Source organism: Borostomias antarcticus, assembly GCF_949987555.1.
Source record: "Borostomias antarcticus genome assembly, chromosome: 17".
Lineage (NCBI taxonomy): Eukaryota > Metazoa > Chordata > Actinopteri > Stomiiformes > Stomiidae > Borostomias > Borostomias antarcticus.
This window is the reverse complement of record NC_140250.1, coordinates 24,534,535-24,562,229: the sequence shown is the minus strand read 5'-3', so window position 1 is coordinate 24,562,229 and position 27,695 is coordinate 24,534,535. Positions and strand designations below refer to the sequence as shown.

Sequence of the window (27,695 nt, the reverse complement as noted above, 5' to 3'; positions counted from 1 at the left end):
CCAGTTTTTAAGTGCGTCTCAGGTAACAGGTAACATTGACGTTTTCTCAGTGAACGAACCTAAGCGTCGTTGCAGCAAAATCACCGAAACGGCGTAAAAGTCATGATTGTTGGATCCTTGCAGTAAGATCGTAATGGTTCACCACGACAGGAAAGGGTTAACGTGTCACGCCAATCATCAGTACAACACTTAGTGCAAAGACTCTCATAACTTACCTTTTCAAATAACACACTCTCGCCCCCTGAGCTCAGCCTGGGCCCCCCCTCTATATATTAGTCTTCATTACATCCCATAATACACGTCTTGGTAACTGTGTAGCCTACCGTGTCAACCTAATGTCAAAAGATAGTTCTGTCTGTCATAACAAAACTAGAACGTACACTTATTTACGACTGTGTGCACAATCAATGTACTGTTACTGTACATACAAATATATATTTGTATAAGATATCTTCTCAAGTCCCATTGCAGTGACTGATTACTTAGCATTAGCATGAAGTCAATAACGGTTAAAAGCAAAATATTTGTGAGAGTCAGACTTTGGACTTTCAGTGTCTCCTGCCTGTCTTGCACTTTCCCTGGGATTCTGGAAATCCTCAACAGCCATTATGGGAGATTGAGTCCATACGGCATATAGGCTCACACACAACTGACGTTTTCATCTTTGTCTCTGTCTCTCAGATCTTTGCCCGGATTCGACTCGGCCTTCCCCTCATATGGCGGGTGCGCCCCGTTCCTTAACAACCCCAGGTCCCCCAGTTGCAGCTGGGTAGAGCTGTAGGCCAATGGGGGGATAGTATTGACCAGTATGAGCTGCAGCGGCTTCCTCTCTGGCTGATAGCGGCAGCGTACGTAGCGCGAGAACGCAGCGCGGTACGTCTTGTTGAAGAGCGTGTACACCAGCGGGTTGACGGTCGACGACAGGTAGCCCACCCACACGAACACGTTGAGGAGCCCGCCCATGAGGGCGGGGTCGCAGTTCACGGGGTCGCACACCACCGCCAGGACGTTGGTGATGAAGAACGGGCACCACATGACCACGAACAGGAAGAAGACCACCCCCAGGACTTTGGAGGCCTTCTGCTCGTTGCTGATGGACTGCATGGTGCGCCGGCCTCTGGCCGTGCTGCCTGCTGACTCCCCCGCGACCCCCTCGCGGCTTATGGAGCGCCTGAAGAGTTTCTCTGAGGAGAAGGAGGGTTGGGGGAGGAACCCCAGGGCGAAGGGGGTGGTCCACTTGGGGCGTGGCACCAGCTGGTCCAGGCAGAGGGTGGCCTCGTTCTGAAGGGCGTTGATGGTCAGAAAGTAGGTGACCACCATGATGGTTAGGGGCACGAAGAAGGCCACGAAAGAGCCCACCAGGACAAAGCTGTCATCAGTCAGTAGGCAGCTGCCTTCCTTGAAGACCTTGGAGTGGTCCCTCAGGCCCAGTACTGGGATTGGCATAGAGATACCTGTAGAGAGAGAGCAAGAGAGAGAGAGAGAGAGAGAAGAAGGGTCAAAGAGAGAGAATGGGGGAAGAGGGAGTTGGGAGGGGAGGGGCAGAGATCAGTTAAGGCAAATATAAGAAGTGTCGTATTTAAGAACACGTCTTACTCAAAAATACCATAAGTCAGACACTTTTTTAATGTGGGATTGGGATGTCGCAGACCTCTCTTGCACCTACTGAATTGGATTGGTTTAAAAAACCGCCTTTCTCACAGAACATAACCTAGTTACCATAGAGATGCATAGTGACCAGAATGATGATGCAAAGTGCCTGGCTAGGCTTAGTGCTGAATGCAGAAAGTTGATGTAATTTTTGGATCAAATGTGTTGTACAACACCTGTCTTACCGATAAATTGGCTGATTTGCAGTTATCACATCTGCAAAATGTATTAGACACACTCTAACAGTGCATGTGATCGTGTGCAACCCAGTTTAGAAACCTCAACTGCCAGGTAAAACTGATTCCAGATGAGCCTTGTGTATCAGTGTAGAACTATTACCAACATGTTGCTCATTCCCATCATAAATCACTTGGCACCAGTAATGCAATGGGCCTCATATCTCTTCTGGCCGCTTGTGAGTACAGATAAACCCAGCAATTTCCCCTGACAGACCTTGCATTAGAGGCATCGTCACTGCCCAGTAACTGGGTTTGTGAGAACAGGGAGAGGGACAGATGCATCTGTGGCCCTCACATCCTCCATTGCTCTTGGAGAAGCCATAGGGGCTTGTGTGCCAGGGGAGATAAATATGGCGAAGACGGTTGCTGGATTCTTAAACTCACAAGTCGCTCTCTAAACGTTACACTCAACTAGAGACTGAGGGCATTCATCCTGATTTCGATACTAGAAGTGAGTGGAAACAGTTTGAGAGATTGAAAAAAAGAACTGCATCGAAGAACTGATCCAACGTCTTTAGGGACGCCCTTCCTAATGGGGCAGTGACATGCAGGAGTCGTGCATTTTCAGTGTTTTGATTCTCCACTCAAGTCCTTCACCCTATTGGAGATGTAGGCAGTGGCTCTGATTGGTAGCGTCAGTTTTTGCTGCTGTTCTAGTGACGATTTCCAACTGAAATGTCTCCCGACTTGAATTCATAGACAGACCCCGAGGCTTGAGGACAAGCGTTCTGATGCAGAACCTTTGTGATATTAAATCACCATGCTGGCAAAATTCCGAGACTGTGGTGTGTGTGTGTGTGTGTGTGTGTGTGTGTGTGTGTGTGTGTGTGTGTGTGTGTGTGTGTGTATGTGTACTGTATGTATGCTGGACTTGCTGTTTTAGTGAGGACAAAGTGGCAGACAGGATGATGAGGTGGCTCCCTTATTCATGGGAAACTGGTAGTATCTGTGGGCTTGTCTTGGTTTCCCAGTTCTGTGTACCTCCGATAAGGCCCCAGTCTGTCTTCTCTCGTTGCACCGCTGTCAAATTTAGGGGCTCAAGCATCCATCATCTGGTCCCGCTCAGAGAATTCAGAAATCAAAGGCAGATTTAGTCTTTCCCTTCCCCCTCCTACCTGCAACATACAGTCTCCTCTCACCCAAAGAAGAAAGGTGACAAAAGAGCGCAGTGGGAGTTATAGAGTGGAAGATGGCGGTTGGTGTTGAAGGGGAAGATATTCCATAGAGAAGCTCTTAAGCCGGAGGGGCTTCAACTGCAAATCAAACGTTTCCTCATGGAATCCTTCATTTACGCGTCTCCATTTTCCTTTTCCCCCCGGGCTGCATGCCTTCGCTCCTAATCATTTTGAGCACAGAAATAGTTAATGGACCAGACGATCCAAATCAAAGAAACACGCTGAAGGAGCCAAACAGACATATTTGAGTTGTCATTTATGGGCTGAGGGACATTATTCATTCTACTCAGTCTAAAGCTGTGTTTTTACAAGCTTGACTTTGTATTGCCTCAGAGGAGGTTCTAATCCAAACACCTTCAAACCAATATTTGGAAAACGGTGTTTCAGGCCAATAGTAGCCCTGCTACTGTACTTACATTGGAACAGAACAAGCTGAAAGTGTCACTGTTTAATTCATGGACAGAAATGTGAAATTCACGGGCAGCGCTACAACGTGGTTGCGTGACAATTAGCTAGCTAGTTCTGAACTGAACAGTCATACAAGTCCACACGGCTTAATGTGGATGTTACAGTATCTTTTTCCTCTACAGGCAATGAGCGTGATGCCTCTACAGGCAAAAAGCGCGATGTGTCCCTCACTGGACTAGAGAATCAAGACTATGGTAATAGCCCAATTAGGAGGCTTTCACAATGTAGCTGACATTTGTCTGTGTCCATGGGGAGAGACATGGGGGAACTGGGGGAAGCCTCCAGCACCTGTCGGTCTGAATAACACAGAACACTGCATCACAGCTCCTAAATGATTGTGCCAGAGAGAGACAGATTTAATATTTTATTGCAATAAAAACAAACTTTTTAAACTATTACTTTTTTCTTGTGTCTTATCCTGTATGAAACGTTTTCAACTCAAACACTCCCTCTGGCAGTTTTCCCCTGTGGACAGAAAGCTGTTTATTTCACCACGTTGAGTAAGTGAGTTTGCAAGATAGTGAGTGCTGTTTGCCAGCTGTTTGTAATTACACCCAAGTCTTTAATTTAAATCCCAAACTGTTTTGATGCCATGTGTGTGTGTGTGTGTGTGTGTGTGTGTGTGTGTGTGTGTGTGTGTGTGTGTGTGTGTGTGTGCGTGTGCGTGCGTACGTGTGTGACAACATGACAGCAATGGAATTATATTTGGGCCCCTGAAATGTATTTTGAAAATGCTGATCTAAATAAAGACTTAAATAGTATGAGAGAGAGAGAGAGACAGAGAGAGAGAGAGAGAGAGAAAGACAGAGACAGACAGACAGACAGGCAGACAGGCAGACAGACAGACAGACAGACAGACAGACAGACAGACAGACAGACAGACAGACAGACAGACAGACAGACAGACAGACAGAGAATGGGAGGGGTGCATACTGTATGCATGTTTATATTCCCCCAAGTGTGACAGTGTGTAAGTCAGTGTGCTAGCTCTAATCAGATGAGATACTTGTGTAACAGCATCGGACAGCACAAACCCAGACCTCATACATCAGCTCTGTGCTGGGACTCATCCACTCTCATTCAGCAAGAGGACAGGGGAGGAGGCAGACACAATTTACATGGAGATAAGGAGCATAATCTTAGTCCATTCACAGGCAGGCATACTTTATCATATTAAATCTTAAAGGAGTAGTAAAGGAAAAATCATGTTTAGCCCTGTTTTAAGGTTACTTATGATCATATACAATGGTTCAGATCAAAACATTGACAAAACTAGCACTTTTGAGAAAGTCTGATAATTGCTCTACCACCGTTTTGGTCATACAATGGATGTGGGTGGGCACCGTGAAAATCATTAAAAAAACATGTTAAACACTAAATTTCAAAGACAAGAAACTCACCGAGGTGTTAGTTGGCGTTCTGACATATAATTCGCCATAAAGTAAGATTCTAGTTCATCTGGAAAGGCTTTTTTAAATATTTAGCATAGAACTATTTAGTCGCAGCACATACGTGTGTAAACTTCCGCAAACTAGGTAGCCTAGCAACAACAATAACAATAGCTACCGTAAGTAGTTCCGCTTCCTGAATCCCCTCTGCGGATTGATCTACACATCTACAACGGTCGCTTCAATACAAGTCAATGGATTTCATAAAATGATCAATAAAACCCTACAGGATTCATACTTTGCGGCGAATTTGATGTCAGAACACCAACGGACACCAATAACCCCCTCTGTGAGCTTCTTGTCTTTGAAATCGAGAGTTTAACATGTTTTTGAAAGATTTTTCAAGGTGCCCACCCACATCCATTGTATGACCAACGTTTTGATCTGAACCATTGTATATGATCATAAGTAACCTTAAAACAGGGCTAAACATGCATTTTCCCTTTATTACTCCTTTAACATAATGTACTGTAGTATAGCCTTTTGCAATCGTTCCCGGATTTACCCTAACGCCCTGTAACGGCCTAGCCTAGCCCAGGGCCTGGAACCTGTGCAATGACTCATTTTGACTCATGAATTCATTTTTCCTCATGATGCCATCCGGAGTCCCAACATGACTGGATCCATTAACAGGCACACTGACAAATGAGTGGTCTAATGAGGTGTGGGGTACAGGAAGCACACAGACCTCCGGCTGCAAGACAGACTCAAATTAGAGTTTGTGGATGTGTCCGAATACCCATGATACATATGACTAATAGTATATACTGCATACTAAACATACTACAGTGCATACTGTTTAGTAGGTACCATTCCATGAAAACGTTATTATGTGAGATCATTCTATTATGCTATCCAACATCATGCAGCGAAAGTGACGGAAAATATGGCTCACATACAGTATGGATCTTGTTTACAACAAAATTGAACTACTGTAGCCGGGCAGTCGCACTCGCCTACTGCCACTCTGTAGCTTGGGCTTCTTCTTATTATTATTATTATTATTATTGGGGGGTTGTGAGAGGCTTGTGCAGTGGAGGGATTCTTTTTTGGAAATAAGTTCCCACCATGGAATAAAACATCCTCCTCTCCCATGATGGAATAAAACATCCTCCTCTCCCATGATGGAATAAAACATCCTCCTCTCCCATGATGGAATAAAACATCCTCCTCTCCCATGATGGAATAAAACATCCTCCTCTCCCACCCAGAATAAAACATCCTCCTCTCCCATGATGGAATAAAACATCCTCCCTTCCCACCAGCCTGGGTGGAGAGGGCAAACCAACCTTACCCACACGACGAAGAAGAAGCAGGCAGCATTTTTGTGAATATTCGATTGGGACATGACTTGATGCCTCCCTGCCTCCGAATGCTGCCTAAATAGGCAACATTTTAGCTGTTTGGGACACAGCCGTTGACTCTGTTGACTTTCCTGACTGGGAAGTGCACAGTGACATACCACAATATTTGCCTCATATCGCCATCTTGTTTCTGGAATAGTCCTCTCAACACTTACTGGATTTTGGAGCGAAAATTAGTAGCCTATGGTTCCGAGGATTTACAGTATACTAGATTTCTTCATGCTATGACAATTTTGATGTAGTATACTAGAACTATGTAAAATATAGTACGTACTTCAAACTTTTTGTCTTTTTCAACAAATTGAGCTGTTGTTGTGTGGGTCCACACGTTTGGGTGTGATCCAAGGCATGAGGAGCAGGACTTCAGTATGACGTTGTTTCCTTTCTTCACTGCTCTCACTTGTGCCCCATCACTTTTGTGCAGCAACTTCCATTGGCAGGCCAGCCAATCGTTTCCTCACGTTCACGGTTGACCTCTGCGGTCAGCTGGATATCAAGCAGAAAACAGCCAATTATCAGCTCTTGATTGTACCCTAGCCTCGCCCCCATCGAGTGATACAGAGTCGTACCCCATCCCTGAAGGGCTCACATCGCAGAAACACCTGAGGCGCTCTTTCCCTCACTCCCTCTCAGTCCTTCTTCTTCTTCTTCTTTTTCTTTTTCTTCTTCTTCTTCTTCTTCTTCTTCTTCTTCTTCTTCTTCTTCTTCTTCTTCTTCTTCTTCTTCTCAGTCCTTCTTTGTAGCTAAACTCTTCACACATTCATCACAATTACAATCCAAGATGGTAGCTTGGCATTGTGTCTCTGTTTAGTGTTTGTTTGTTACTTGTTATTTATTTTTTCTTGTTTTTACCATGATTTGGACCATCTTATATCTTTATACTCTTTGCTAAGGTTGCATTTTAAACAGAGTAGCTGATATTTTTAACTTCTGGTAAATCTGAACACTGCAACACTTGATATTTCATCCGAGCTACCAGACCTAACTTCTGAGCTAAGCCCAAGTGAGCTAAGCCCAAGCCCAGGCTCCAGCAGCAGCTTAGCTGTGAGAGGCCGGCTAGTACCGCCAAGCTGAGCCCAGGACCCAGCAGCTGGCTAGTACCACCAGACCTAGGACCCAGCAGCTGGCTAGTACCACCAAGCTGAGCCCAGGACCCAGCAGCCGGCTAGTACCACCAGACCTAGGACCCAGCAGGCGGCTAGTACCACCAGGCTGAGCCCAGGACCCAGCAGCTGGCTAGCACCACCAGACCTAGGACCCAGCAGGTGGCTAGCACCACCAGACCTAGGACCCAGCAGGTGGCTAGCACCACCAGACCTAGGACCCAGCAGCCGGCTAGCACCACCAGACCTAGGACCCAGCAGGTGGCTAGCACCACCAGACCTAGGACCCAGCAGGTGGCTAGCACCACCAGACCTAGGACCCAGCAGCCGGCTAGCACCACCAGACCTAGGACCCAGCAGCCGGCTAGCACCACCAGGCCGAGCCCACAATGTCGCTAATCATTGCATTGTGCTTCATTTCTTTATGTGGGTCAGCTGGATGGCCCCATATGTGTGCCATTCCTCCTGTAACACCGTCTCAGGAGGATGTGTCTTTTCGGGTAGGCCACAAAACTATCTATGATTACTTGACTTTCCCCCACAATGACTGTTGCCGAATGACTCTTATATTTTCCCTTGAGCAACGGGTAAGGGTGTCTTTGGATATTTCCAAGTGGTTGCTTAAAACTGATATGTCTCTTCAGTCTTGCTGTCTTCTTGTTTTAAATGAGCATTTTTGTAGTCCTACAACCTCTTCTATTGTTAACATATACCCCCCCAGCCAAGTGACTGATGTAAAAGGTTATAGCACCAGGCTTAAACATTTATACTATTGTTATTGCTTTCGGGAGATGTTGAGTTTAATCCAGGCCCTGATACACCAGCACATTGCCACATACCAGCAGATTTTAAATCTAGAACTGTTCTTGGAATAATTCATATAAATGTAAGGAGTCTACTTAACAAGATGGACATGATAAAGGTCTGGATAAACTCAACGAATGCTGATGTTATTGTTTTATCCGAAACTTGGGTTGGAACCGGTATGATGTTTAGCAAGAAGGAGGAGGTTGAGGCCAGGATCTAGAGGATAGAAGCTGAGGTACTGTATTTGAGACATTATTGGGACTTGCTCGAGTGGATGCCACAATCCAGGAGCAACCAACCATGAGAGGATTTGGACCCAGGGGGAGCCCAGGCCATTGCCTGTAGAAGCTCAACAAACTGCTCCAATCCAGTGCTGCCTACTGGTGAAGAACTAGCTACTAGCTGGCTGAGGACAATCTAACCATCGGTTGAGAGTTGTTGGAGTTGTCAGGACAGGACTGAACAGGGTGCTAGAACTGGCCAATTTAGTCACTCTCCTTCTAATAGGGATTTTTATTTTAATGTTGTGGATTATATTTTATAATTTCATGATTCGGTACGATGCCCAGTTAATCACATTTTATTCAAGTTAATAAATTGAAATTCAGCATTTAAAGATAATAGTCTACTGTCACCTCTCACTTATCTTCCAGGGGGGCAAGTATTACTGCTTCACTGTAATTGTAAAAGGTTAGGTACAGTACTCATTACAGTATGCATGCTGAATACTGTAGGTTCTAAATGGTTACTCTAGAGTCTAGACTCACATTATAACACCTTACAGTAAAAGTATAGTTATTATGAAATTTAAATCTAGCAACCCCACCAACAGTAGTCTTACAGAGTTGAACTGTCGTGAACCTACTGTAAGTGACTCATAACCTGTCTGACTGACTCAATGTTACAGTCAGAGGGTAATTATGAGTAAGAGCAGGGGGGCATGGGGATGAAGACATGAACCCTAACCCTTAAATAATTATTCTTTAGAATCTAAGTGAGGAGTAATACTCTTTGAGCTTTAGGATAGAGAAATCCTTAGTGATTAGCTGGAGCTGGGCCTTTGTACCGAGGCACCGGGAGACAGCACGCACACACACACTCACAGGAGCACATAATCACACACCTGTACTCTGTGGTAGAGTTCAGAATGATTCACACAGACAGAATCTTGCAGAATGGATATGCCTTTCCCCTTTCTTTCTTTCTTTCTTTCTTTCTTTCTTTCTTTCTTTCTTTCTTTCTTTCTTTCTTTCTTTCTTTCTTTCTTTCTTTCTCTCCCTCTCTGTGAATTCACCATCCAAATCAACAAGGTCAAATCTGTCTGATGCCATTGTCACCAGTAATGGTCAACAAATAGAGCTTGTATCCACTTTTAAATACCTTGGGTCTTGTATTGATGATCACTTGTCTTTTAAGGCAAACAATTCTGTCCACTGTTAAAAAGCTGAAGCTTTTATTATGATTTTATTTCCGAAACAAGTCTTGTTTTTCTTTTGGGGTAAGAAAGAAACTGGTTGAGTCGACATTTTTCTTCTTTCATTTGACCTTGTTCATGTTGATGTTGTAATGCATCCGGTGATTTATTTGTATTGTATACTGTAGGACACGATCACACGATACAGCTCAAAGCACTTACTGTCCTTAGTTCTAAAGCTGATTACCACAGCAGACAGCATAATTTGTTCTTTTATCAGGATCAATGTGTTTTCCCAAACCATTCCTCTCTCTACCCCCCCCCCCCCCCTCCCTCCCCCCAGACACACACACACCTTCCTCTCTGTTTGGTTTTAATGATATGTCATCTTGCCTTAGCCTACCCATATTTCAGTGAAGGTGACTCACACAATTTGTAACCTCACAGCATTATTCACAGTCTGTGGTCTCCTTACCCACAGAGATGGTCCACACAGCCATGATCTTGAGGCGGGCCTTGGTGTGCGAGTTGAAGCGACTGTGGTGGAGGGGGTTCCGGATGGCGATGTAGCGGTCCAATGAGATTGCACAGAGGTGCATGATTGACGCGGTGGAGAAGAGAACGTCCAGGTAGATCCAGATTGGGCAGAGGTCGGTGGGGAGGGGCCACCAGTAGTCTAGGAAACAGAAGGAAGGGATGAAGTGAATTCTGGGGAATGTAGGCTACAGTAGTTGATGTATAGTAGTTCTTCCATCCACGATTCTAATTACAAAATCAGCTAGAGATGTGGGAAGTTATTGAATGTCAAGACTGAAATGTGGATAGGTATTTAATGATATAAAGTCAACTTGATTGTCAACACTGACAGTTATGAATATCATACCACCTATTGGACTGAAAGCAAGACTGTTAACCAAGACTGGTACTGAAGAAGTCCAGACTGTAGCTGCTCACACAGTCTACAGTCTAATGGGTGAGCCAGGGCACAAGAGGAACATTTATATGGACGTTTTAACACCCGCCACATTTGTTTTAATGATATTGGTATTGGCAGTAAAAACCATTTGCGGAGACATCATTATGTTTTTCATGGTCTTGTTGGGTAGTTATATCCACTAAAAAGCATATAATTGGGTGACCAAAAGACATAAAATGGAATGACTCATGGAGAGGGAAGTCATCCAGAGGCTCCAAACCTTAAATCAAAACACACTGGAAATAAATACACAGACATGTATTGTGCATACACACTCTCTCTGTTTCTATCTACACATACTGTATATCTCACTCACACAGACACACACAGACACACACAGACACACACACACACACAAACAAACGCACACACTGCAAAACAGCCTTCTCAGAATGCACAGCCTCCTATAACTCCATGCTAATCCCCCACACGGACAGTTGGGGCGTTAATACTAATTCCCAAATCAAATACAGTAAACTGTCACATCTTAGACTGAACAGGATAAACCCAGTTTATACACACCTCCACAAATACAGCATCTTGCTATTTCCACACAGAGCCAACAATAATAATGAAGGCTTGGCAGATTGACTGGAGATAGGAGAATGTCATTCTTGGCACGAATTGAACATTGAGACGTGGCCGTTCCATTTTTCCCTCTCCTCATAACATTATCCCCTGGATTTCTTCTTCCGATCAGGAGGTCACACAGACTCTCTCACTCCGCCAGGTGGAAGTAAACTTTTATTTGGGCTGGGTGAGTCATCCAAGGGGCATCCTTTAGTTTGAGGAGTGTGTGGGGGGACACACACAATCAGCTCAATTTTTGAGTGTGAACATTTTGAGGTATTTTTTTACCACCACTAGTCAAAAAACTCACATTTCCATTCTATCTTTTCATGCCATCTCTGAAAAACAGACATTAAATTTAACTGCCGTTGCCGTTTCATGTTTATGAACTGTTGAGCTGCTTGCTGGTTGTTTGAATAGGTTTGAAATGAGAGTGTGAGAGAAGTGAGGGGGGTGGTTGAAAGTTTGACAGGGAGTGTGATCGGGCGCTGTTTCCATGGGGGTGCTAGTGCATGCCTTCTTCTCCTTATTTTTAAGACTGTAAAAAGTGAAGGGTATACTAATGGGATTTTGAGAAAGGGAAGGGGCATGTCCCCATCCCCAGTGGAAATTACACCCCTGGAGTCATCATCAGCGTCATGGTCACAGACTCTCTCTATCTCCCTCTCTTTCTTGGTCTGTTTCCTCCTCCCTTTCTCTGCTGTCTATTTATCTATCTCTTTCTGTCACTCTCTTTCGCTCAGTTTCTTCCTTTCTTTCTCTCTTCCTTTTCCCTTTCCTTCCCATTTTTCTCTGCCTCCCTGTCTGTCTCCTTCTCTCTTCACCTCCTTTCCAATGGGACAAGTTATGGCTTAGGATCTCACTTTAGATACTGTGCAGTGTCTTTCTAAACCTTGACCCCCCCCCTCCAACATGCTTACCTCTCACTCTGACTCAGACACAGAGAGATGGCAGAGCTGCTGTAGCCTGCTCCTCGGTTAACTCTAACCTCATCTCCAAGCTCCGTCCCTCCCTCACCCTGCCAGATGCAGAGAAGCTCGTCCATGCCTTCATCTCCTCAAGACTGGACTACTGCAACGATCTCTTCATCTGTATTCCTGGTAAGAGCATCCAGAAGCTGCAATACACCCAGAATAGCGCTGCCAGGGTCCTGATGAGAGTCTGTGAATATGAGCACATAACCCCGATTCTACACGCACTGCACTTCATTCAAATTCACTGTCTCATCCCGGATCAACTACAAAATCCTGCTTCTCATCCACAAATGCATCAACGGATATGCACCTCGACAAGAACTCATCACTCCACAATCCTCCACCCGTACCCTCAGACCCTCAGACAGTCTGCTGCTCCTCCTCCCGTACCCTCAGGCCCTCAGACAGTCTGCTGCTCCTCCTCCCGTACCCTCAGGCCCTCAGACAGTCTGCTCCTCCGGGTCCCCAGCGCCAGGCTATGCACTTTGGGGGACCGAGTCTTCTGCTCGGCCGCACTGCGGCTTTGGAACAGCCTCCCCACCCAGCTGAGGGCAGCTCAGAGCCTGGACTCTTTTAAAGCAGGCCTAAAAACCTACCTTTTTTAAAAAGGCATTTGACTGTTAAAATTGTGTTCTTTTTGTTCAGTTGTGTTGTGTTATGCTATGCTTTTAAACCTGTAGCACTCTGAGATTTTTAAATGAAAAGTGTGTTACAAATAAAATGTATTATTATTATTATTATTATTATTATTCCCCTCTGAAGCCCCACATGGAGCAAGAGAACAGTAAAAAAAAAAAAAAAAGGCAGAAAGAAAAGCAAATGGGGAATAAAATTATCTGGCCCATGTTTTCAGAGTAGGTTCCTTTCATGGAATGTCATCAGTGGCTCCCGCGGGGCCTCCCCCCCCCCTTCCTTAAAATCGAATGAATGCTAACAGGGTTAGCGTTAGCTCCCATCTAGCTCCCCAGTGTAGGCCTACCCATAGGAGTAGGAGCCGTACGTGTGGCAAGAGAAGCACTGAGCCTGATGAATGCTGGTCTCCTGGCCAGCCAGACTAGCCACAATCATTGACCCGTCCTGAGGCTTTCACAGAGATCCGCGAGCGTCCGTAATGAAAAGGACCCGCTGTGTCACTATTTTGAGTCCTGTTGTTTAGACACTGTGCGGAGACACACATGCGCACGCAAGCGCTTGACACTGCGGCCACTAAACTGGCCTTTTTCACGGCTGTCTGGTCACCCTGTTTAAGGCAAGACGGAAGGCAACAAAACGGTGGTATTGACAGAGCGAAGGAGAGAGAGAGAGAGAGAGAGAGAGAGAGAGAGAGAGAGAGAGAGAGAGAGATTGGGGCCATTGCCACCAAGGCTGTGTATTGTCATGCAGATATTGACAGGCACTGGCAGGGGCTTCAAACTGAGCCCTGGAGACTAATGAAAGAGCTTTTCTCGCTCAGCCTTCTCCAAGTTGCTGACAGCTCAAGGCTTGTTCTCTGCTTCTGACCAAAGCTGGGTTTGCACATCATTAAAACCAAACAGAGTGCCAGGGGGGGGGGGGGTGAAAGTGAGAGGGAGAGAGGCAGAGAGAAAGACAGAGAGAGAGATGGAGGAATGGTTGGGGATAGAGAGAGAGGGAGGAATGGTTGAGGATTGAAAGAGAGAGAGAGAGAGAGAGAGAGAGAGAGAGAGAGAAAGATATGCATGGCTACACAGAGTAGATTAACCTTTTCATCAACACCTCAAACACTACAAGACACTCTCCAGAGCTTGTGAAAGAATTTGTTGAGTTTGTGACTTCAAACCAAGTCATGCTCTCTCTGGAACTCCATCTTGTTTACCTCATCACAAACGTATTCACGCCTGTCGTGTCTAAAATGATTAACAGAACGTGTACAGCTATTATCCCAGCAAGATCACAGACTGCTGTGCTAGCGTGGCGTTCACCTTAGGAAAGTAGCTCTTTTTGGCTTTTTGCTTTTTGTCAGGCCGCCTTTGTAAATAAGAACTTGTTCTTAAACGCCTGCCTGGTTAAATAAAGGCAAAATAAATAAATTTAAAAAATGTAAAAAGTACTGTGGAAGCTCCAACTGTTAACACGTAGAATGACGAAATCATATCACTCAATGAATGCATTAAATAAATAGAGAGCCTGGAAGCTTGTGAAATGTAAGCACACCATTTTGAGGTGTTAAGTAGGCTAATAATGTCAGCTCATGTTACTTACTGTATTTTTGGACAATAATCTAAGTTTGCCACTATCAGATAAAACAGTTGTTTTTTTTAGGAATTGACCCATTTTTGTATTTAGGCCTGTAAAAATGTAAGAGAGATTTTATGAGATATATGCCAAGCCTACTCCTTTGAAATGTGTGACTGTTTGAGCAAAAGCCTTCATCCTTTGATATGAACAGCATCCAACTTATTACCACCCGCATATCTTGTTGAAACACTCATCTGCGGCCGAGGCAGCTGGAGAAAGTGTTTGTGATGATAATGAAATGGATGTATTCATCATCAGCAAGTGCAGGAGGACAAGGTGGAGACCCTGAGATCGAGCGAGGTGCAGGGAAAGAGAAAGAAGTGAGTGGGAGGCCGTTTACCAATTGGCCAATCTGTCATCTTCAACCACAAATAGTGGCTGTTTAATTTATAGAGCACAGTGAGGGAGGAACATACTGTAGACGCAAAAGCAAACAAGTAATTAAAGCTGCTGCGCACCAGTGAGTCGCGCCAGGAACCAAGAGGAAGAAGAAGGAAGGAGGAAGAAGAAGGAAGGAGGAAGAAGAAGGAAGGAGTAAGAAGAGGAAGAGGAGGAGACAATTGACAAATACATGAGGGCTGCCCAGACTCTAGTTATTTTAACTGTCTTACATTACATGAAAATTAGGTAGAATATCCACATCACTTATTGGCGTGCTGGGTTAAGAAATAGAAAATGAAAAGAAATAGAAGCCGCATAGTCGTACGCTCCAAACTAAACTTTATTTTGAGCCTCTGCTCGTCAGGTCAAATTTGATCTGATGAGGAGCAGATGCTCGAAATGGTGTCAGAATAGAAAAGTTCTGTTTGAAACTTCATTTGTGTCTCAAATCCACACAGTACAATGCTTGAGTAGGCATTAGAAAGTTTATTTTGCATCACCCAGAGCTTGAACTCACAACCTTAGACAACAAGGGAAAGTCAAGCTCAATCTTGTTGTGCTACCTGCCAAGTGAGAAGCTGGCAGATTGGCCTTTGCTTGGCCTTCTCATAAACAAACAAACTTGAGGGATGTGTCAGCCTCCACATAGCACAATGCCTGAGTAGGCATTAGTATAGATCTATGGATCTACTGATCTATCTATCTATCTAATCTATATAATGGTATTTTTGGCTTGTTGTAGTTGCCGGTTGTAGTCCTACAGTCGGCCATTTTGGGTGGGGTTGCCAACAGTGATGCCACTGTTGCACTATATGATTGTGGTTAGTGTATTTCTTCTCCACCAACAGCAATAGCTTTCATGAGGAAGAATTCAGAATTTACTGTCAAAAATTCCGTTTTTGAGATAAGATTCTGAAATTTCCCATTACATCTACTATGACATGAAAGTGTCAGTTTTTTAATGAACATTGGAGATTTATTGACTGAGTATTTGGAGTAGCAGCATACAGTACTGTTTACAGTAAAACATTACACTGTTGGCTCAATTTTTGATTCATGAATCCTGAATGGAGAGTTTGTGGAGGACAGTCTGAAGATACAGTGCAAATGTGTCAATTGAAAAAATAAAATGTGTTTAATTTTAGTTTTATAGTTTTTGAGAAAAACAGTGATGGACCTCATAATTCCTGCCAGCTCGAAGTACACATTTCTGCTCACCTGGGCCTACATTTTGGCGGTATTTGCAAAGTGATAGCACGTACCGCTGATTTGTTATGTATTTTCGAAGTTTTAAACTTAGACGGTTGCTGTAGCGCCACCATCAGGACTATTGGTCCACAATGCCAGTTAAGGACTTTTGGCACATGACTGGACTGTTTGGTGATTTTTCATGTATGGGAAGTCAGACTTCCTAAGAAGAAGAAGAAAAGAGGCAATAACAAGAGGGACCAGCAGTGGAGCTAATTAGGAAGAGAGAGGGGAGGGGGAGAGAGGGGAGGGAGAGAGATGGGAGGGAGAGAGAGGGGAGGGGGAGAGAGGGGAGGGAGAGAGAGCAAGAGTGTGAGAGGAGGAGGATGGGGTGGCAGTGGGCAGAGAACAAGAGCATAAGAGTGACTTAGATGTGTGAGAGAGAGACAGACAGATAAATCATATCACATGAACCTACAGTTGATCACATAAACCTAGAGGTGATCACATGAACCTACAGATGATCACATGAACCTACAGATGATCACATTAACCTACAGATGATCACATGAACCTACAGATGATCACATTAACCTACAGATGATCACATTAACCTACAGATGATCACATTAACCTACAGATGATCACAGGAACCTACAGATGATCACATGAACCTACAAGTGATCACATGAACCTACAGATGATCACAGGAACCTACGATCACATCAACCTACAGATTATCACATGAACCTACAGGTGATCACATGAACCTACAGGTGATCACATGGACCTACAAATGATCACATTAACCTATAGTTGATCACATTAACCTACAGATGATCACAGGAACCTACAGATGATCACATGAACCTACAAGTGATCACATGAACCTACAGATGATCACATGAACCTACTGGTGATCACATGAACCTACAGATGATCACATGAACCTACAGATGACCACATTAACCTACAGGTGATCACATGAACCTACAGGTGATCACATGAACCTACAGATCACATGAACCTACAGATGATCACATGGACCTACAGGTGATCACATGAGCCTACAGGTGATCACATGAACCTACAGATGATCACATGAACCTATGATCACCGTCTAACTAACCAGTCTGACCAGCCAGCTGCCCCTCAGACGGCTGTCGCCATGGGAACGTGAGTCCTGCGTATCCTACTGCAGCTACAGCTATCTGTAGCTACAGTATCTCTGTTATTTGCCCATTCATAATAATCCTACAGTATATCCAGACCTAATCATTTAAAAAAAAAAAAACTACATCTAGTAGTAGTACAATGACTGCACTAACTTTGCATAATATTGTTCTTCTCTCTTAGCTGATCCCTTTCTTGTTTTTTTGCACTCGCATTTTGTACTCACCCTTTGCACTGTCCTGTCTTTGCACTGTCCTGTCTTTGCACTGTCCTGTCTTTGCAATGTCCTGTCTCAAATGCTGTCTCAATGTTATGCATCACATCCAAAAGCAAATTCCTAGTATGTTGAAAAACTACAATGGCAATAAACAAACTCTGATCCTCTGATTCTGATTCTATATCCAAACGGTAGGTATGGAATCATATAATTTGCCTTATTCACCTCAGCTGCCATATTGGTCAGTCTGACGTAATTAGGGGTGCAGATGCGGAAGTGCCCGTTGACTTCAATGTTAAAAGTTCACTGTAAAAAAATTTTCACTGCCGTTGTTTCTGCATTTGGAAATACATGGAGGTGATGCAACTATGGCCCATTCACCTCCATGTATTTCCAAACACGAAAACAACACAGTGAAAAACAATCTGTCTGGTAATGATGAGACTATTTTGGTTCTTGAAGTGATGTTTTTACAGTGAACTTTTAACATTGAAGTCAAAGGGTACTTCTGCATCCGCACCCCTAATTACGTCAGACTGACCTGGTAGCTGAGGTAAATAAGGCGAATTGGATGAATCTAGCACTGACACCAGAGTGAAACTGGAAGAAACACATGCACCTTGCAGATTAGAAGAGGAGCCTGATAAGCCCTCATAGAGCCCCTGCTGGGTAAGATCAGACCTTCTACTGTACCAGATCACACTGTCCAAATATGTGAAGTGAAAAAAAACTTTTTTTCAGAAAAAACAGATATTTTGGATATTTATTCTTCATATCTCTTGACAACACTGACTGCAGAATCATCTTTCAACATTCCCTTTAAATATATTATTCTGCCGTGTCTCTTATATTGTAGCTATGTTTGTTCTGGCAGTCTGCCTGTGGGTTTGATCGAATCGCAAATGGTTGCTTGGGAACAGAGGGCCAGACGTTGAGCGGTTCTCATTATCCATAACTCTGTACTCTGCATCAGATGAACAAATAAACTTTGAAACTTTGTCAGCATTCGACATTACTGCAAGGATCACTTATCCCTTTTCCTATCGATGTGGATCTGGATGCTCAGGAGGTAGAGCTGCACGATTTGTGCACCTAACAAATATGAGACAAATCTCAAAGTATCCTATTGAAGCATGCCAAGGTGAGAACCCCTTTGGGCGGAGGCAATGAAAAACTTTTCTGAACAGCTTAGTCTCACTTCTCAAACCTACCGAGTGTTATAGTAGGCTAGTTGTTTGAAAATTAAACCATAAAATCCTCTGCCGGGCCTCACGGAGCTTACTGTAAGCTCCCGTCAGATCTAATCTGAGGTGGCTGGATTGGTCAGCCTTGGAGTTTCACTGCAACCTGTCCCCTGTGTTCTTTATTAGTGGGAGAGATGAGACGCTGAGATACAGAAAAGACTTTTCCAGCGTCTGGAAGCAGTGGCACAGAGCGCTTGAGTTAACTTCTAAGAGCTTTGAGTGAGGGTGGAAGAGAGTGAGGTGTGTAACCTGATTGCCATCCATGGAGAGGCAGAGTTTATCAGACAATTTCAGGTTTGTCTTTCATGTGTGTTTTGGAGCGTGCGTGTGTGTGTGTGTGTGTGTGTGTGTGTGTGTGTGTGTGTGTGTGTGTGTGTGTGCACCTGTGTGTTTTCATGCACGCGTGCAGTACTTTACATCATTCAGTGCATCAGTCTGATGGCTGTGATCAAAACATTAAAATAAATGAATGGGAACAGTCCATCATTTGCTCCAGTGTGAGGATTCTGCTTGTTGTTTTTTTGTTTTAGTTTTTTCTCATTCGCATACAGGAGCCTACTTTACTTAATGGCACGTGTGCATGCCTAATGCTGAAACCTGGAGGATGTGTGTTTAGTTTTGTCATTTAAATAATGGGGTGCTATCCTCTGAGCATGTTTGGCATTTCACATTCAAGTCACACTCATGCCATAACCCCTCAGAATCACAAGCTCATGTTCCACCTCGTTAATCCTGAGAAGCTAATTAAGTAAAGGATACAGTATCTTTGGCAGTCCATGGTCCAGCTACAGTATCCTCATTAAACTTATACTGTTGCTCTGTTGCTATGCTACACAACGCAGGACTCCGTAAAACAGCTTTTTGGGTTAGCAACTAAGATCCAATGTTAGCTCCAATTTGCCGATCGTCTACTTTTCTCTTTGAATCCACAGTCACCATTTATTTTCTCAATTCATGTCCCAACTTCATCTTGCTTATCATGCTGGTCATGTCAACAAACAAGTTGGAGACAAAAAGGTATTGTATTCTGTGAGGTCGTTGACTGATATAATAGAATGATATGGACAAAAAACAGAAACAGCTAACTGAAATGATAAATTATCTGTCAGCAGAAAGGCAGATTATAATAAATTAGCTGTCAAAACAAAGGCAGAATATAGCTGTTGTGGAGGAAGAGGAGGAAGAGACGAATGACAAATACACAACTCTGCCTGGACCCTAATTAAATTAATCTATCTATCTATCTATCTATCTATCTATCTATCTATCTATCTATCTATCTATCTATCTATCTATCTATCTATCTATCTATCTATCTATCTATCTATCTATCTATCTAATCTACAGGTATTTATCTATCTATCTATCTCTCTATCTATCTATCTATCTATCTATCTATCTATCTATCTATCTATCTATCGAACATTTTGTCATTTTTTTCATGAACATTGGATATTTATTGAGTGAGAATTTGTAGTAGCTGCATACAGTATTGCTTACATTAAAACATGTTGATAGACTGTGGGCTCAATTTTTGATATTTCAAAGGTATTTGTAGATCGTTTGTGGAGGACAGTCTGAAGATGCAGTGTAGCAATTGTGTCAATTGACCGAAAATGTGGGAGGATATAGGTTTAATAGGTTTTACAGTTTTTGAGAAAAACGGAGTGATGGACTTCCTGCCAACTTGAAGCATACTGACGTTTCTACTCACGTGAGCCTATATTTTGGTAGTGGTTGCAAAGTTACCTCGTATAGCTAATTTGTTATAAATTTTAAACTTAAGACGGTTGCTGTAGTGCAACCATTAAGACTATTAGCCCACAATGCCAGTTGAGGACTTCTGGCACGTTGTAAGACTGGACCTCTGTGCAAAGTTTGGTGATTTATCATGTATGGGAAGTCAGATATAATAATATTCAAAATCAGAATATTGGCAACAACAAGAGGTTCCAGCAGCTGAGCTTCCTGGCCCATAATAACAGTAGTCAGAAATAAACTAGCAGTGTAAAAAAATAAAAAATAAAAACAGCAAACAAACTCTCTCTCTCTTTCTCTTCCACTTCACACTATACTGTCAGTCTTATTGACTTTCACATACTCTCTCTCTTACACACACACACACACACACACACACACTCAGTGGAGGTGATTCATATGGCTTGCCAATTAGATACACATCAGACGTCGCTATCGCCCTGGTAACGGCATTTACGCCTGACAGGCTATCACCGTGGATACAGCGTTCATTTCAGACCGTGCAGTTAGCTCTGTCCTTGACTGTCCAGCCATGTCTACTCGAGGCTTGAATGTACATTTTGAGGGTTGTTTTTGTACAGGGTGTGTGTGTGTGTGTGTGTGTGTGTGTGTGTGTGTGTGTGTGTGTGTGCGTGTGTGTATCTGCATGTTTTCAGATGTTTGGACTACCTAAACAGAAAGCAGCAGAATTACAGCGTGTTCATCTTGCAGTCTCTGCTGTAACAGGTAGTTTGTTTATTCTTGTGGAAAGTGTTTTATGAGGCCAGATGTCACACATCTTTTATGACCTGTGCATGATTTGGGACTTTGGGACTCTGGAATGTTTTAGACCCCGTGTGCATGTGTGTGTGTGTGTGTGTGTGCTCCCTTACGTTTATAAGTCAGCTACAGCGAATTATGTATGTAGGCTATAACGTATGCGTGTGTGCATGTGTGTGTGTGTTTGCGTGTGTGTGTTTGTGTTTGTGCGTGTGTTTGTGATGGTGTCCGTGACATAAATAGTCACAGTTAGAGGACTGGGGGACAGATAAATAAACACCAGCCAGGGTAAACAAACACATTCACGTCATCCTCCAACTGTTACATTCATAGAGTACCACAGCCGGCCGAATACGAACCCCCACTGTCTCCAGCCATTACACAGACGTATAAACACCATGTCCCCGTAGGAAACTATCCCCGGCGTCAGGACTTTTGAAATCACACACCAAAAAAACAAAGCAGCTAAGTAGCTCAAATGACATAACAACCTCCTTCCCTTATGCCAGGGCGGTCTTTCAACTCTACCCCCCTCTGTTTTGTATCCTGAAATTCACTCTGGTCCTCTGTGCCTTGTTGTTTTTTTGGAGGGGTAGGGGGGGTTGCTGAAAATGAATGTGCCTCTCTTGTGACTTCAATCTGCCAGTTTCCTTCTGCCTCACTTTCTTTTAACTGTATATTCTTTCTTTTTACTGTATATTCTTTCTTTTTACTGTACATTACCCCCCCCCCCCCATCTCTCCGCTTCTCCCCCCTCACCGTTCTCATCCATTCATCATCCGTTCTCATCCCTTCATCTCTCTTTCCACTCTGTTAGTCTTCCTGTTGTTCTCTCCTCCCTCTTGCTGACCTGTTGCCACGCGTCCGGTCCTCAGGAGCGAAAACTAAACAAACATCTTTATTCATCACACAGCGAAACACACACACACACGGCTGGAGCGTCCACCGATGTATTTTTTCTCCTGCTCTTAACCCCTCCTGTCTTCCTTTCCCCAGAGGCAGCCAGGAGCAGCCAGTAGGCAACCTGCAGGGGGACGCGCCCGGGGACCAAAGTGCTCCTGTCCGTCTTCGTCAGGGCCAGACAGTGACAGCGATCTGTTCTTCTGCATGTTTTTTCATATCGGGTTCGTTATGGGGGAAACCCATAGGACAGAGCTGGAATCGAACCAGGGACATTCCGATCCCCAGCCGGCAAGCCAGTCAGCTCTACCTCTCGAGCTACATGCCGCCCAGCAGATAGTGATAGTGTTGTTTGGGTTTGATTTGGTTTTGTCGTGCGGTCGTGTTCCTGAGGAGATGCTGAGGAAATGCTGCTTGATCAATAGAGAACTAGCTGCTCTTTTGTTTTCTGCCTTTTGTCTGCTGATCTGAGAAAAACGTGATAATGCCCCCCCCCATCTCATACTTTACTTTCTCATCTTAAAACAATCTGATCTTGTTTATGATTTATTTATTTATTTATTTATTTATTTATTTTTATTATTTTTTTTAAATAATTTTTCTTTATGGTGTTCACATTTTGATTAGCTTTACTTATTTTATTATTATCATTGCCAATATTTTTGGGGTTATGTTTTGCTTACGTCTTGGTTCTTAGTGTTATATCTGTAGTTGTGGGATGTGGGGGGTGGTCTGGTGTTGCCATCCGGACCATGTTGGCTCACTCTTTGCTCTATGGGCTGGCATGGGCCTCAGTGGTGTGAATGGGACACCAGGCTATGTGGATGGGTGGGAGTGGGCGAGCTTTGTGTGTATTGGTGTGTTACAGTTTGTCTTGTATAGTGTGTGATATTTTGTTTTCTTTTTGTATGTACTTTGTATTTGTGTTCTGGACCCCCTCGAAAATGAGACGATGCATCTCAAGGGGCTATCCTCAATAAAATTCAATTGAAATTCAAATTCAATTCATACAATCTACAGTACAATCACCAGGGAATGTAGACGGGTCTCTACGGGCACACAGACTCATGCCTACAGTACAGGTCACTCATTAGCTCGGTTTGTGCCTTAGCAATGTTTAAAATAAATACATTACAATGTTGATTTTAGGCTACTCGCTACATTAGTTAATTAAATAACTTTGCTAAGAGCTACTGTAGAGTAGATGCTGCTCTTTGATTGGCTCAAAGACTGAACGATGATCCATGGAAGATTCAACATGCTCGCCAAGTTGAGTAAAGAGAAGGTTAACTGTTGCTAGACCACCATTGTAACAAAAGGACTCCCCTCTCCTAACATTAATATGCTCTCTCTCTCTCTCTCTCTCTCTCTCCCTCTCTCTCTCTCTCTCTCTCTCTATCTATCTATTTATCTATCTCTAAGAGTACAACCGTTCAGCTCTCTCAAGCTCTCTCCATCCGTACCTCTTTCCATCTCACATATCTCTCTCACTCACTCTCTCTTTCTCTCTATCTCTCTTTTAGAGTACATCATTTCAGCTCTCTCTCAAGCTGTCTCTCTCCATCCCTCCATCCCTCTTCCTTTCTCTCTCCTCACAGTCAAGCCGCCTCTCCTCTTATTCTAAATACAGCCAGTCCTTCCTCTCCGGGGATTACAGTAGGCACTATTTTTACTTCAGGGAAATCGACTCACGTGAAGAAAACCTGTCTGAGGAATGTACTGTATGTATACATAAAACATCTGTCCTAGTTGAACCGGGATCTCTGGATAACAGGGGAAATTATTAGCCTGGCGTCACCATCCTGATCTCATGAGCCCACACTCAGCTCTCCACGGATCGCAATGTTTCGCAAAACTGATTCTTTTTTTTTGCGAGGAAGTCTGGCTTCCAGGCTAGAATATTATAGGACGGAGGAAAACACTTCCATGTTTTTGTATCAAAGTAAAAGTTTCCTTTGGGCTGCAATGGTTTGATGTTGTGTCGCTCATCAAATCTATTGATCCTCAGAAAAGCACATTTATCATAGCTTTTCAAAGCATTTACGTATGCCCCATTGACTTCCATTGTAGCTCAGTGAGAGCCTGCAGAAAAACTGCAGCTAGCTCAATACTGGATCAATCAGTTATTATTATGGTCTCTATGGTATCTATGTTTCAGGTTCATGGTAGACAGACCACAAATAGGGCTAAATGTCCAAAATAGCACACTAGCCCGTCAGCCTGATAAAATATTCTCTGAAAGTAGATCCTTCAAAAACCCGATGTCAGCTGGCCAAATATTTCAGCTGCAAACCAGAAGTTTTTGAAACCCTCGTTGTTTGTTTTTCTCTGTCAAACAGCCTTCGGAGAGGGAGAGACGACAAGCAAGCAAGAAAGGAAAGAAGTGGAAAATTAAGGAGGGAAGCAGCCATCAAAGCGACAGGAGGGAGACGCGGACCTGTTAGCAGGATGGGAGAAGGTGCGGGGGAAGAGCTACAGGGGAGAAATGAAAAGGGAGATCGATAGAGAGATTATAGTAATTTCCTCAGTCTTGGAGAATACGGGAAACTGGCTGTGGCCCATAAGAACATCTGTCTTCACTGGCCTCCACAGCTGATGACCAACAGCTCAGTTTAAAATTTATTTCAGTCTTTGAAGAACCATTGATTATTTTCAGCCAGTGAGGTCTGATATCTACTCATTTTGACCGTGCCTTGGCTTTAATGAATGGCTCACTGGCCTGTCATGCAGTAGGGTGTCATTATACTGTATAATCTGATAGGATAGGATGAATAAGATGGCATAGAGGGGTCATATCACCTTCTCACCTACCTTCAATACAGTAGTAATTTCTGCAAAGACTTTTATTATCCATTTGATTGACATTTATAATACCTTTCCTGGTGTCAACAAACAACTGAGGTCTCTTGCCGACGAGCACTAAGGGCCCAGAGCACTATGTCCAACCAATGAGAAACAACTCTGGGTTTGCTCCATAATGTGGCACAAATGAACACAATTGACTGTGACAGTGTAGCAACACGAGCAAATAATTACAGATGGTTCATAGAGTTTCTGTCGGCATCAAATGATTAATGAGTTCTTTTGTCTTCTCACTAAAGGGAGAACGTCTAATACTGTAAGCACCAGAGGTCGGCTTTTTTCTTCTTCTCTTTCCTTAAGACCAATTAAGACACGGTTGTTCTTATGCCAATGAGTTGTCTACTTAGGGCTTAAAACCCCCTATGAAGGCAATGAATAATGACTTTTACTTTTCCTCATTTACACACCGAACAGAGAGATGTGGGGGAAAACTGAGGGAGCAAATGACCAAGGGAATAAATGACCAAGGGGTAAAGACAGGCAGAGAGAGAGAGAGAGAGAGAGAGAGGTGAGGGATTATCGACTCTCACTCATCTCCAAAGTACTTCTTAACTCCCATACAAAGGGTTGCTTAAGAAGAGTTCCTTAAGGTTATTTATCGGGAAACGTGGACCTTTTCAATTAGAAATGGTGTAATGGGAAAATAACTATCTACAGTGATTGCATCGTAATTGTTTACATGTACTTATTATGTTTTGCAAATATCTGTACAGTAGATCAAGAGGGACCTTTGGTAAATGGACCATAAATCATTAAGCTGAAGTAATGAATCCACACCCTGGCAGGTCAGGCAGCTTCTAACTTTCTAGCGGGCTCCAGATGCAGCCTATGCTCTGCCTGGAAGCAATTCCACAGATGAATACATGCCATACGGATGATGAATGGTACTGTGCTGTTAATCAAACCACAAATCAACATTCATTTTGATGAAGCATTTGTTCTAATAACCAGCGTTTGCTATCGCAGCATCTCAAAACTAGGCAGCGACAAAAAATAGGACATGAGATCTGAAGCACACAGCTCAAAGCCCAGTCAGCCATGAAATTGGACATGTTAATCCACAGTGATCCTGATAATTTAATAGCTCATTTAAAACTGCTCAGAGGCCCTGTTGCAGTGGTACTGTCGTACAGCCACAATTAGATTGAACTGCACTCTGAAACTTCTCTAAAAGACAGAAGAACATCAAATGTGTATTGCAACAACAATAACATCAAAAACAACAATAACATAAACACCCCTCATTACAGCACATAATCTGGCACGTACACGCGCGCACACACAAACGCGCATACACACACACACACACACACACATACGATTACCGTAAATGATGGTCAGCATAGAGACAGGCATGACCAGGATCCCCAGGAGCATGTCGGCGACGGCAAGGGACATCAGGAAGTAGTTGGTGGCATTCTGCAGCTTCTTCTCCAGCGAGACCGCCATGATGACCAGGATGTTCCCTGTCACCGTGACGACAATCACCGCCAGGATCAACAGCGCCGCCCAGTTCTTCTCCGCCGACGCCTGCCTGGCGGCGCACCTCGACGGTAGGATCCTCGCCCCCTCGCCGTAACCCTCGTCCCCGCGAGACATGTTCCAGAACGCCGCGTCGCTCCCACCGCACCCCGCCGCCGAAACGTTGCCGCCCGCGTTTCCCAGGACTCCGTCGGCGGCAGTGCCGCCGGGAGGCCAAGGCGACGGGTCAAAGGGCAAAAGCGCGGTGGCTCCGACGGCGGAGGTGAGCCACTCTGAGATGTTTCCGGCTCGCTCGTTCATGGTGTCGACTCCGTTTTTAGGCGTTTGCTGCTTTTTCACACGTCCTTAACCAAGATAGACCAGCTCTGGTCGATTACCTGGTGAGATGGGACGGCAAATAAGCACAACTGGTCCTCCTAGATATCATATCCCTCATGGCGTCTAGAGCCCAACATCAGTACACTTTACGAATCACGACGTGGAATGAGAAGAAATGAACTTGGAGAATGAACAGTACCCATGGAAGCAGAACAGAACTCCTCTATGATTAAAACGACGACTGTTACGTAGTCACCAAAGAGTCGTGCCAAGGAAAGTGCCACAGCAGAGACAGTAGTAGTGCAGCAAAAAAACTAACAAAGTTTATGTTTGTTTTCATAAACTGACAAGGAGGGTTCACTCTGAAATCTCTTTCACATTCAAGACTTAAGCTCCTTATTCTTGGCTTCTCATCTTCTGATTACAGGATCCATTTGAAGATATCGTTCCTTTATCCCTGTTGTGGCCAAGCTGGCCAGTCCCCATAGTCTACTTAAAAGTTAAAATCCATTTGAAGTTAGTTCTCTTTCCTTTCAGCGTCAGTTCAATCTCATTCACATCCTCTGAATATAAAGAATCCTCAGGTGTTTTTGCTGTGCTCAATTAAGACAGCCCCTCTGTGTGTGTGTGTACGATCCACAGAGATGGATCAAGAGCATGATGACGAGTAATGACAGGTGTCCAAACACACTTTCTCTCTCTCTCTCTCTCTCTCTCTCTCTCTCTCTCTCTCTCTCTCTCTCTCTCTCTCACTCTCTCTCACTCTCTCTCACACACACACACACACACACACACACAGCACACTCCTCTGGGAAGATCCTTCTTCCAGACTGCGATGTGAGTGAAATGGAAAATCCTGATTTGGAAAGAAAAAAAATCCTTTAAAAGATTAATCTATGTTGTTTTCTTATTCCTCTATGTCGTTTTCTTCTGTTGTTTTTTCACCAGTCCTGCTTCTCTCTTTTGTTC

The 27,695-nt window shown here is 43.9% G+C and overlaps 1 protein-coding gene across 1 annotated transcript; it reads right to left on the bottom strand.

Annotated features, from left to right (window-relative positions):
* Positions 1–639: 639 nt before the first annotated feature.
* htr2aa (5-hydroxytryptamine (serotonin) receptor 2A-a) lies at positions 640–26,708 on the bottom strand (the record flags this gene model as incomplete). The annotated part of the gene is made up of 3 exons (XM_084452132.1): positions 640–1,454; positions 10,144–10,344; positions 26,252–26,708. The coding sequence occupies 3 exons, from the start codon at positions 26,706–26,708 to the stop codon at positions 640–642; spliced, it is 1,473 nt and encodes a 490-aa protein (XP_084308258.1).
* Between the last annotated feature and the right edge of the window lie 987 nt (positions 26,709–27,695).